The sequence below is a fragment of the Haemaphysalis longicornis genome, unplaced genomic scaffold (assembly GCF_048455015.1).
Source record: "Haemaphysalis longicornis isolate Haplotype H1 unplaced genomic scaffold, Haemaphysalis longicornis Haplotype H1 scaffold_5, whole genome shotgun sequence".
Lineage (NCBI taxonomy): Eukaryota > Metazoa > Arthropoda > Arachnida > Ixodida > Ixodidae > Haemaphysalis > Haemaphysalis longicornis.
The window spans coordinates 424,145-435,887 of NW_027526385.1; the positions used below are offsets into that span (position 1 = coordinate 424,145).

Below are 11,743 nucleotides of genomic sequence, written 5' to 3' on the forward strand. Positions count from 1 at the left end.
ATAGTCGTTCACAGTCGACATGCCTGTTACACATTGACCTCTAAAAAAATGAAAACTAAAAAACATTGTGTTGTAAACAAAAAATTCTAGAACTGTCACGACCTCGCCCATTCATTTGGGAATCCAAAGCACTTCGAACAAGATTTCTATTGTGTTTTATAAGCGGCTCAAGCTCGGTACAAACAGAACAGAAAGAAAATTTAATAAATAAAAATATTTTCGAAATATTGCTTTGAAATTTTTATGGTGTTATCACAGAAGCATTTCCAGTTGCTGTGCTAATTTTCATCAAAATCCACTGCGAAATAAAAAAGTTGATGTTGAAAGCCAGATCCCTCCTTAACAGGCAAGCAAAATCTAGCTGGTTAGTGGGTGGGCTCCTCAGTGAAGGCAAAAAGAGCAAGAATAGTTTTCTTCAGTTCATAGAATATCATCCCGAGTAGACCAGGATTTGTTCTTTACGCCTGGAGGGGTTGGAAAACAACAAAGAGCTGCTTGGACATGTTCATTTGTATCGATTATAGTTATAATATGCATATATACTATTTATTGAGTTCGTTAGCAAGTATATCAAGGCTTCAGCACCGTAATCATGTCATAACTGTTTGGCTTGAGAGTCAGTTCGTTATGATAACGGTGCTTACTATAGAAATTCGGAGCAGAAAAGCCGCCTTCGAGTACTCGATACAACGTTGTCTGAGGCGCGATCGCGGTGCGTAGCAGAAACCTTCTCATAGTATTTGCATGTGAATAAACAATGCACGCTGGGGATATGCCCCTTCTTGCACGCAGCCATAACGAAAGCCAATTTGCGAAGAACGGAATGTACGCCATACAGCCTGAGGGAAATATCCACACGACCTTTGTGAACATTCCAAAATCCCCAGAACTACAAATAAGAAGTTTGTAACGGCGCAGAAAGTTAATTCGCTGGGCACAGAAAAAAAACCATTCATTTGATACAAGTCAACAACAACGAAAGAAATGGAACACAGCCGCTTTATTTTCTGTTACGTGCCCGCTGCTTGGTACGTAGCATTAGACTGTTGAGTCTTCATCAGAGCATCTCAAAAATAATGTAGGGAAGCCTCGGCATTCTGAATACTTACCGAGCAGGTCTGAGCGGTGAACCTCGCGAATACGCTAGAAAGGCCGAGTGACACACGATCTTCTGACCGATGCTCTGTAGAAAGTTGTTCTCTCTCTCCTCGGGTGTTGCAAACTTGTGGGTGATACAGCTGGAAATTATTCAGATGTGTCAGAAGCTGGCAAAAAGAACTGAATTACTAGAAATACGCCTTTTAAGGCACTAAACCATCAAAGCGGTCGATTTCTAGCACTGGCACTGCGGCCTCTTGCTAGTGGAGTGTAGCAGACGACAGCGGCGCGAGTCCCTAAGCCGACGTCAGAGCCAGGGGGCGCCACTCAAACATCTCACTGCCAATAGCTTTGAACTGCGAATTTCGAGTGAAATGAACCAGAGGGTTCTGGGTGAAGTGTTCATCTGGTGTTTTTCCCTTTCCCATGTCTGCATTCCAGGCCACTGCATCGTGACGTCTGCTTTACCCAGTGGGCAGCTTTTTCCCTGTTGTGTGCTGGCAAGTAGTGTCTTTTGTCTGCTCTGTGCGCTCCCGTGTGTGGTGTGTTTGTTTGGATGTTGGTGCACTTTGATGAGCGTTGCACAAAAGCTTTGTTGTGTGTGAAAAATTTCTTTGCCGCGATGTCTGCAAAGCAGTGCCGGAGACATTGCCGTGGAATGTGCTAGCTAGCAAAAGGCTGTGCGATTTGAGCCATCCACTTTTGTTCCCTTCAGAAACAAGTGCCAAGTGCTGGAAACGCGACCCCTTGAGAGCATCCTGACATTTTTCGGTTCACAGTTCGAACTCTCAGCTGCACTGTGTTGGCTGGTGGCATCTGGTATCCAGAACAAGGAAACCATATACTGTATTCACTCGCGTAATGAACCCACTTTTTTTCCAGAAAATTCGGCATGAATTGGGGGAGAGGGTTCAATTTGCGGGAAAAAATTGCAACAGTTGACATTCCATACAATGAAGTTGTAGCAAAGAGAAGCGCTGCCAGAGCCTTACCATTTTTGTGAAAACAAGTAGGTAATTAGGTAATGAAATTTAAATTTTATTCGCAACTCGCCATCGTACCCCTTCGCCATGGAGCTGTCCTCCTCCGCACTGAAGTCGCTTGCGGCCTCACATTTGTTGTCACCGTATTCCGTGCTGTTAAGGCACTCCAAAATTTCTTTTCCGACACCTGCAAACTTCCCTTTTATGGGCCCACGATGCACGCGGCGATCCCTGTTCACCGCCCGGAAATTTCTCATTTTCACCCGTAGCTGGAGTGCCACCCAGCACCGCCATTTCCATGTGCACCCACGCATGCTCCAGCACCTTCAGTTTAAAACTGGCTGTGTAGCTCGTGTACTGTCCCATTGTAGGGCGTGCGCCAGGAGCACAAAAGAAAGTCGGAACACAGCTAAACAACAAAACCACAGAGCGTAATGGCGAAGTCGCGGAACAGCAAGAGCAGAGGAGTGCGGAGTACGTTTAGTGCTTTGACTTTGTTCGCACACAGCAACGTTTTTATGGCGCAAGGTTTGTTTTGCGTTCAACAGGTGGCACTCCGCAAGCGCGCAATTTTTACACTGTTAGCCACGGCATTCGCGCTCACGTCTCCGGCTACTGTTGAGATTTTTTTTTTTATGCATTTTTAGTAGGGGTGTGCGAATATCAATTTTTTTATTTCTAAGCGAATTCGAATAATAAAAACAAAGTTCGAATCAATCGAATATTTTTCGAACATTTTTCGAATACGAATACTTATTGTTTTTTGTAAAATTAAAGTTTTCACCATCTAGAGACACAAAAACTGCAACTTTATTGCACAAAAAATCACACAAAGTAAAATTAGGCATTACACAATACCATTGCACTCAACTGGTTAAGGTCTGCACTCACTTAAATGTTAACATGGAGAAAGGTTAACTGCTCGACATGTTCGGGGAGCAGTGACAACCTCCTGCTCGTCACGACTCCACCAGATACCGAAAACAGCCGCTCACTTGAGACACTAGTAGCTGGCATGCCCGAGCCCATGCACATTGCCGCGCGCTGATACAGTAAAATCTTGATGATACTAATCTCGCGGGACTGCGAAAAATATTCGTATCATCCGAAATTCGTATGAACCAACACAGACCAAAAAATTGAGCGCTGAAAAAAGTTTTCGTTTATTTCTTTTCTTACTTTCACGTGAAGAAATTCGCGATTTTTTTCTGCTTTTTTTAACCCCCAAGTCCCAAAGCAGTCCTTTCTGGAGCACATAAAGCTTTGCTCTTGTCTCCTCAATCGCTGTGCCCAAGCTCGCTACACGCCGCAACAGTCAAGCGTGAACCACATGGTGCGTTTTTGCACGCGATTCACCCGCCTCGGTTGTGCGAGCGCTGTATTTTCACGCCCGCATCGATGATTTCGCTCCCGCGGTAGCGCCTACCTCGGTCAGAAAATGACGCATGACGCACACGGCAGAATGGAGGAGCCTGACTACACACTCACTACTTGCGATGAGATCGAGACAGCCGGCTTGGCTCCGCTGGAGATGGTTAGGCTTAGCACCCCGGCAAATATTTCATGGGCGCTTCCACTAGCGGCGCGGCTGATGTTTTATAGTACCATTTTCGCATGCATTATCAGCTCCTTTAGCGCACAAGCAACTTCGTGTCTCCCTTGAGCCACATTTTAAAGAGCGGTTAGAAGCGGTCCCTCGAGCGCCCGCGCTACTTCGCGGCTGGAGCCAACGCCATGTTGACGCCGCCGGCCGCGCCGCGCGCAACGTGCGGGTGGTTTTGTGGCGGTGTCAGCGCGCGTTGGGCGTGCGCAGAGCGTTTTCGCCAGCAGAAAACAACAGCCTGGCCGTTTCTGGAGAATGAGTGACAAACAGGGGAGCGAGAGCTGTCACTTGCTCGTTCGGCAGTCGGGTGCCTCGGCGGCTCGTTTGTATCTTCCGCCGGGCCGCGCAGGTCTGTTTGTAACAGCCGAATTTTTTTCCCATTGCAAACAATGCAATTTCGCCAGGATTTTTCGGAAATTCGTACCATCGCGAAATTAGCACCCCCAGAATCGTATCATCGAGATTGCACTGTAACTACGAATAAACACCGATACAGTCTGCGAAAGCACATACCGTTCGCTGTGTACATGCTTCACAACTTTGCTGCTGAGACACGCTCTGAATTTATTTTTTGAGTTTTGGGTGGTTCGAATGTTTCGAACAATAAAAGTGTCGTTCGAATCGAATCGAATACCAAAACATTCGAATCGAATATTCGAAGTTTCGAATATTCGCACACCCCTAATTTTTAGCACTTCTGTGTGTACTGTAGCGCGATAACAAGTTATTGCGATTGCCTACAGCATCAGCAACTATGCTGAAATAAAAACGTATTCCTGCTGCATTTTTTATTCAAAGTGACAAAAAGTTAATTCTCAACAGGAATAGTGGGGAAAGAGTTCATTACACGAGTGGGTTCATTGTGCGAGTAAATACGGGAGTTTCATACTAGCGTTTACCCGAGGGAAATCTGGTGCTGCAGTGGCGGGCCGTCATGGGGTGCCGCCATTGCAGCTAGCGACGTTCCTTGCCACACATGGCTTCTGCTTTGTCTCGAAGCCAAATTCAACAAGGATCATTTTCTTGTTCATCTTGCATGAAGCTTCTAAATGATGCCCGAGAACAAAATCTTTCTGGAGCTTCAATTTCGCAATGACAAAACAAATTCTGTTATTCTTCCCCAGTAATATTGTTGCTTTGTTTTCAGCCCGAGGCAATTTTGTAGCCTATTCATGAGCCACGCCAAGGACAAGTGGCACCAGGTTTCCCTGTGGTATATATTAGTATGAAACTCTATGAAGGAAACCTGGTTTAAGCTCGCACAGTTGCTTCCTTAGTGGGAGGGGGCAAAGTTTTGAAGGAGGGCTCCATTATGACTGGCCAGAGTTGGATGGCTCTGAGGGGTGTTCTGCTGGAACACTGGCCACCTCCTTCCAATCGGGGCTCGTTGCCGTGCCTTTCCAGGGTATAACCCCATGGTATGCAAGTGCCCAGTAGACAGCTAGTGGGCTGACAAACTGCAAGGGTGCGATTTGTTTGTGACCCACTTACCACATGTGGGCCACTGAGTGGCCCCTTGGCACGAACCAGCTCGGAATCAAAAGGTTCAAGTCACGAAGCCCGCGTTGCCCTTTGACATGACCTTTGCAAGAGGGAAGGGAAACCCGGTTGATTGAACACTGCAGGCCAACGCCTGTCATCTTGTGGGCATTGCCTGTTTGGCAGTTCGACATCCGTCCCATAAGACACACGTGTTTGAGTGGTCGTTGAAAACAACTGGTGGCTGCACAACCACTGTTGACAATGATCGATGGCGTTTGAGTTCGGTGGAATTGGCAGAACGTCGTGGAAATTGTCAGGGGTCCTCGAGCTGCTCAGCTGCCAGCTTCGCTCCCAGGGTGCAACTGAACAGTGTGTAATCAAAGTTAAAAAAGCTAGAGCAACTCTGTGGTGACAACTGTTAAATCTCCCGTTGGGTATGGGCCGATTATTATCATCATCATGAACAAACTCGCACTGTCATTAAATGTGTCATCCCCGCTAAGGGCAGCCATGCCGCGGTCTCGCTTGTGTCGTTCTTCCACTACATTTTTTGGTGCGGTTAAACCTGGGAGGATGGCCGCACACGACAAAGGAGACCACCGACGTCCCCTCTGGTTTGAGGTTTCTAGAACCCCGCAATTTTGACTGTTGTTTGCGCTGATCAGTCCCGCCCTCAGCCGGAGGTCGGCATGGCTGGCCCTGACCGTCCAGTGATGACCGACAGTAAGTGTGGGATGGATAAGCTGCGCCGGCAGCAACGCATCCTTTGCGGCGCTGCTGCGAGACTGCTGAAGGCAGCGAGTGAGGTTTTGCGAGTCTTTTCACCATCTCTGCACGACTTGCAAGAGACCATTGATCTGCTGGAGAGCAAAGGTGCCGCAATGTACGAAATAGGCCAGAAAATCGTCGACCTTCTTGGCCATGGGGAAGTCGATCCCGAATATTTTGAGGCCTTGGCGTACCGAGGAGGTGTATGCCGTGCCCTCAACCGGCTTTGCAATGCCTTCAAGGTCCCGAAGGCGTCCCGTCCCGCATGAGAGGCACCGTGAACCCCACATCAAGCGAGCCAAATTTCCTTCGACCATTGTGGCCAACAGCACTCTCCTAACAACCGTTCGAGGCGACTCTCTCGTCCACTCACGGGCAGCGACCTCGCCAATTGTCGTGCCAAGGCTCAGGGATGCAACATTTAGCGGTGAGCCGCATGAATGGCAGGGGTCTGGGAACCATTTCGAGTCGACAACCCGTAACCAAAGGGACTTTTCTGAGATCGTCAGCGTGAGCTATACCCGCTATCAACGAATGATCCGGCAAGGGAGCAGTTTCCATCTATGGCGCCGAAAAATGATGGGAGAAGGTGTTATGTCCCTTTGCGCACATCACGACGCACTCGGCCGCGACTGGGGATAGTGCGAGGCCAGCAGGTCCGTCGAAGTGCAGCGTCTCCATGGGGGTGGTGCAAGAAGACGCTACATCCAATGCGACGTGCGATGCGGGGAAACGATTCTTGTTCCTGCCAGAAGAGAATACTGTGAAGAACAATTTGCCCGGTAACGTCTCGCAAGTCTCCGTACAGGAAAAAGCTGTCGTCGCAGCGCAGGATTCTTCATACCAAAAGGCTGAACGCACGAACATGCAGGCGGGACTCAACACCGAGGTAGCGTCGAGCGTCTCAACGAAAGGCAAGGGTGAAGAACGCGAGGCTACGCCTGCCCCAGACAGGGACGATTCGGCTGCTTCCATCCAAATGGAAGACGAAAAAGGTGAGGTTAAGGACGGGAAAGAAAAGCCAGAGCCTCCGCAGTTTGGGTTTGAGTACACATTCGTTCCCAACTTCATCAAGGGTGAATCCTTATTGGAACATCTTGAGACCCGGCCAGCTCGTACCGTCGAAGTAGTTGAGAAGGCTGCAGTCACGCGCGAATCTGTCATCAAACTGAAACTGAAACTGCAGAAGAAACCTTGCTATTCACTGCTTGTCAGTGCCAAGAAACAGTGAGTTGTGGTGAAGAAGCAGCACAGCTGCACAGTACTGACACCAAGCACGAAAGCAGGCTTTTCAGAAGTGGAAAAGACCAAAAGGAAAACTCTAGGCATGCGACGTACTGATTGGGGAACACCACTCTACTCGCTACACCAAACCTACGGCTCCAGCAAAAATTTAAGAATTGTCCGACACCACCTTTACTACAGTTTATACAAGCCTGCAGGACTGAAAACGCTTGAGGGAGCTATTCGCCCAGTCTGGTTGTCATACGCTACACTTCGGCGGCACGGCACGATGGCACATGCATCAGCAGAAACGGAAGAGGTGACGAATTCAATGACTTCTTCGCAAGGGCCGACGATGGACAGAAAACCAAAATGTTGGGATTGCGGATCCATTGTTCAACCATCGATTATCTTGGGCTGAGTAAATCATTATCGTCACGAACAAACTCTCGGTGTGATTGAATTGTCGTTCTTCCTAATGGGGCCTCCTCCCCATTGGCATGAGTTTGCATTTGCAGGTGGGCAGTGCGTCACTTTCCCACATCAGAGGTGTCAGCGCCTGCCCTCGTTTCCCCTGGCCAGCGAGCGTTGCTCTGGGAGGGAATCGTCTGTGTCATCACAGCGCGTGTGCGGACGCTGGCGGTCCCCCCCACTGCCGTCGCAGTGGCAGTGCTTGCAGGAGCGGAAGGCGCACTCTTCCAAGGGGACGCTGGAGTGAATTTGTCCAAGTGGCGCTTGTGGCTGCGCCGAGCAGTGCGACCCGTGCAGTTTGTTACTTCACTACTCAGCTGGTGGGTGGGGCCTTAGTTTGCCTCGAGTGGACGGCGGAAGTGAAAGCAGTGTGTGCTTGCTGGTGTCCCAGATTTTTACCCAATGCCATTTCGTGGTGTGTGTCAACTAGCGCGTTCGTGCCCAGGTAGGGGGAGCATCAAGCGTGCAGGCAATCCGTGTAGTGTAACCCCATGGACTTGCCACTGTGTCGTCAGAGCAGACGTGAGCCAATTGGCAGTGAGGATGCTGCAAGGAAAATCGCACTCTAGAATGCGCTTTTTTTATTATTGAACAAGAAACATGTAAATCGGCCGGAAAGCTTCAATTTGGTAACGATATGAGACAGTGTTTACTACTTGACTTCACTGTCGCTTTTCTTAGGTGTCATTCAGTTGTATAAGGAAATAGAGACAGCAGAAGAAATAAAGGGATTGGTGTTGCAGTTTTCTTTCAGCAGCTCCAGATTCCTCAATTCTCGCACCTTTGTTTCATTCTCTGCCCACCAGAATTGGGCAAACCAAGCTGCCGGGTAATCCTTGGAGTAGGCCATGTGATGTTGCTCGGATTCGATGGTCTTTGGAAATTTCACAGGGCATTGGTCCTGACAACCGCTAAAGTATTGCGAGCGATGAACCAGTAGGTACGGCTAGGGGGAGAAAGTTAGATGCCAACTGGGTTGAGGAAGCTGTCGTGTCCGTTGTAAGATGGGACCAAACAGTGCTGAAAGAGTGTGTTTGCCATAAGCTGCATGGAAGTGTGTATTTATTCCCTGTTTCTGGAAGCCTACTTTGTGCTGTTTCTTGGTGCCTTCATGACTGTGCAGAGTCGCAACTTGGGCCAATGTCAGGCCTTGTCAGGACATGCACGCAAGTCTTTCAGTACAGAAGTGCAGGTCTCCTTAAAGTGGCATTTCAGTGCGTGCAAGACGTAGCTTTTCATAAATCCTTCCCGAGGAATGTGACAATGTTTACTTTTGTGAAGCATTTCAAGAGAAGGGCCAGCCTCTGGCATTGTTCGAGCTCTTTCTCTCTCTCTCTCCCTTCACACGTCACAGGTGGAGTGCAGGTTTGGAAATAACTTCTCCGAATGGTCTCTTCTGTGCAGGTGACCAAAGGATTCGTCAAGAAATGAAGTACTAGGTCTTTCAGAAAGTGCTGGAACGAGTCGTAGTCGAGGGAAGCAGTCTGCCTTTGGCAACAACAGTCGCCCAGGCAGCTGGGCCCTCACGTTCTGTCCCACCGATGAAACCCTTTGCCTCTGGACATAGGACACGTGTTAGAATGTCTAGTCATGCCGTTTGGAGTAGACCACACTGCGCACCAGGTGGGAAGTCTACCCCAGCATCTGTCGTTTGGGCCCAGTGGCCGTTTGCCAATTACTTTTTGGGGGGAAATGCGCAGCGGCCACTTTTGGTAGCAGCCAGCATTTACCTTTGTGTTAGCCTCATCAGCTACATCCAAGCAGAATAAGGGATTCTAGCTGCGCATCATTTCAGTGATGTCCCCATCTCGTGAATCGTTTGTTTGTGTGTCAAATGGATGAACCATTTGCCCACGTGTACCAACTTGCCTTCTAAGGTTGTTCATGAGGTGCATTGTAGCGACTATTTGCAGCACCTTGGTTAAGACATCGTTTTCAGGCTGCTGGAGTCATAGACGTTCTCGAGGTTTGCGCAGTGCTTTCGATACTGATGCGAGTGCCTGCAATTTTCTACCCTACGTGCCTTGCCCGTGGAAGTGTGTGCAGGAATTTCAAGTGGGTCTTTTATCGAGTGTGACTGTTCGGCCGGTGAACTTGGCTCTTGCATTCAAGCACTGGCTCTTAGCAGCTGCGTGTCTAGGAAGTTCAGTGAGCGTTGCCACTTAACGATCACTCCTTGTGCGTGTGCTGCCCCACTTTGAAGGTTCGCGGTGCACCTGAATGTGTGCAGCCTGCCGGTTGAGGGCCTGTGCCGTTGGATGGGCCGGTGTTTCTATCCTCGCACACGGCTGCATGTATACTGCAGAGGCGTATCAGGCAGTGCCTTAGTACGTTCAGGGACGGTTTCACTGGGCCCTTTCAGTCAGTCAGCAGGTTGAATGAATAAATCGGTGAGCAAATATCCAGGGCGTGTGCCACGGGAAAATGAATATGTGGGCGTTTTGAGGTATCGGTATGCGTGGGCAGCAGCCAAGGAAGCGCCTTACTTGACAGCATCGTTCTGGCCGAGTGTGAAGCCTCTCATCAACCGACGAGGCTATATAGAGGGAAGAAGATGTGGTGGCAGTGCAGGCGGAAGCACTTCGTCTGCTACCATGCATACCTCCCCCCCCCGCTCGAGTGCTACCACTTGCATGCATTCACCTGAGCAAGGCACCCTTGGTTTTGCGCGTGAGCATGTATGTGCCTGCACCGTGAAGGTTGGGGTGTATGAAGCTCGGTGGCAAGAGTTGGTGCAGCACCAAGAATGACCCTAGTTGTGCTGTCTGGAAGTGGGCTCACAAATGATAGAAATATTCGATGAACACTGCGGGCAGAAATGGAAGCATGCTCGCACGAAATACAGTTTCACTACGTGGGATGACCCTCTGATTGTTTGGGCTGCTTTGTTTTCCTTTCTGCCTTTGTACATAGGGAAGTATGATCTTGTTGTGTGTGTGTGCGTGTCTACCACTGTCTGCTAACGGCCTTCAGTCAATTGTCGCAATTTCTAGCTTCAAGTCTTGTACAAAGTTCATGAAGACGTGCTGCTATGTAGCACTAAGAGACATCAGAGGAATACACAGGACTGACGCTGGGGTAGTTACGTGCAGCTCTAGTGTGTTGAAAGAGCAAGCTGCTTCTACCCGAGCTTTAAGTAGCACGGCCCTGAAACCTGTGTTTTTTGGTGCCGATATAATGCACTCTGGTCTTGCTGTGTACTGTGATAAGTTTGCAACATCTGTGGATGCTTCTACCAGAGCGATGACTTGTTTGTCTGTTTGCTTTTGGACTTGCAAGAGATTGAGCATACTTTTGCGGATTAAAGAGAATATTCTTGGAGCGCCTGCCTGTGTCTTTCTGAACGAAATTCCAGTGTGCGGGGTTGTATACGTGCGGTGGAATGTTGATTTCACAATATGGAGTTGATGAAGAGCATTAGCATAAAGCGAGTTTGCAAAAGATATTGTTGCATGATAAGTACAGTAATCCCCCATTATAACGAAATCGCTTCACTCGAAATATCGCTTTATTTGAAATTTCTTCTGGTCCCAACCCAAACACATGCATTTTGGACCACATTACTCGAAGCGAACAAAGAGCGTGACCCGCTTAGAGCGAAGAGGCGAGCGGGGGTGTGTCTTGAGTGGCGGTGGCCCAGAAGCGAGTCAGGCTAGGCTGTCAACATGTCGGGTGAATGCAAGCTGGTGATTCCCCGGCGATTTTCTCGAACCAGTCGCGCTCAATTCGCGCAATCCGACTTTAGACAAACAGTCCAGATGTGTGGTAGGGTCATCGAATTTCGTTCCCAGACATTGGTCAATAGCGTGGACGCGACAGTGCACGTACGGCACTTGAACTGTAGAATTCGCAGTGTCGTCGACAACGGGGCACCTAAAAACTTGTTTTGCAAAGATCCCGGCTGCACACCTCGGAAAAAAAATTGTCCACTGATTACGCAAAGTCCCTAGTGCAAAATTGGTCTGTTTCGATGATTGCGCTCTGACCCAGAATGAGCGGGTAGTCGTTTTTTGAGATCACAAACACAACCTCAGACTCGAGCCACGACATTTGCTTCCTTTTCCAGAACGAAAATCTCTTAGCGTTCCGTGACGCCTGTGTGCCCCTATAAATG

At 48.9% G+C, this 11,743-nt stretch overlaps 1 protein-coding gene across 3 annotated transcripts in view; it reads left to right on the plus strand.

The window, feature by feature from the left end:
• Positions 1-10,955, plus strand: part of LOC144137755 (mitochondrial glycine transporter A-like) — a 34,830-nt gene extending 23,875 nt beyond the window's left edge. For 2 of the 3 annotated variants that reach the window (XM_077669696.1, XM_077669699.1), the window contains exon 10: positions 9,034-10,955. In XM_077669696.1, the coding sequence (XP_077525822.1) occupies positions 9,034-9,060 (27 nt within the window). In that variant the 3' untranslated portion in view covers positions 9,061-10,955. Of the gene's footprint in view, positions 1-1,539; positions 1,599-9,033 lie in introns of all 3 variants that reach the window. The other variant, XM_077669698.1, reaches the window with a different exon arrangement.
• Positions 10,956-11,743: the final 788 nt, after the last annotated feature.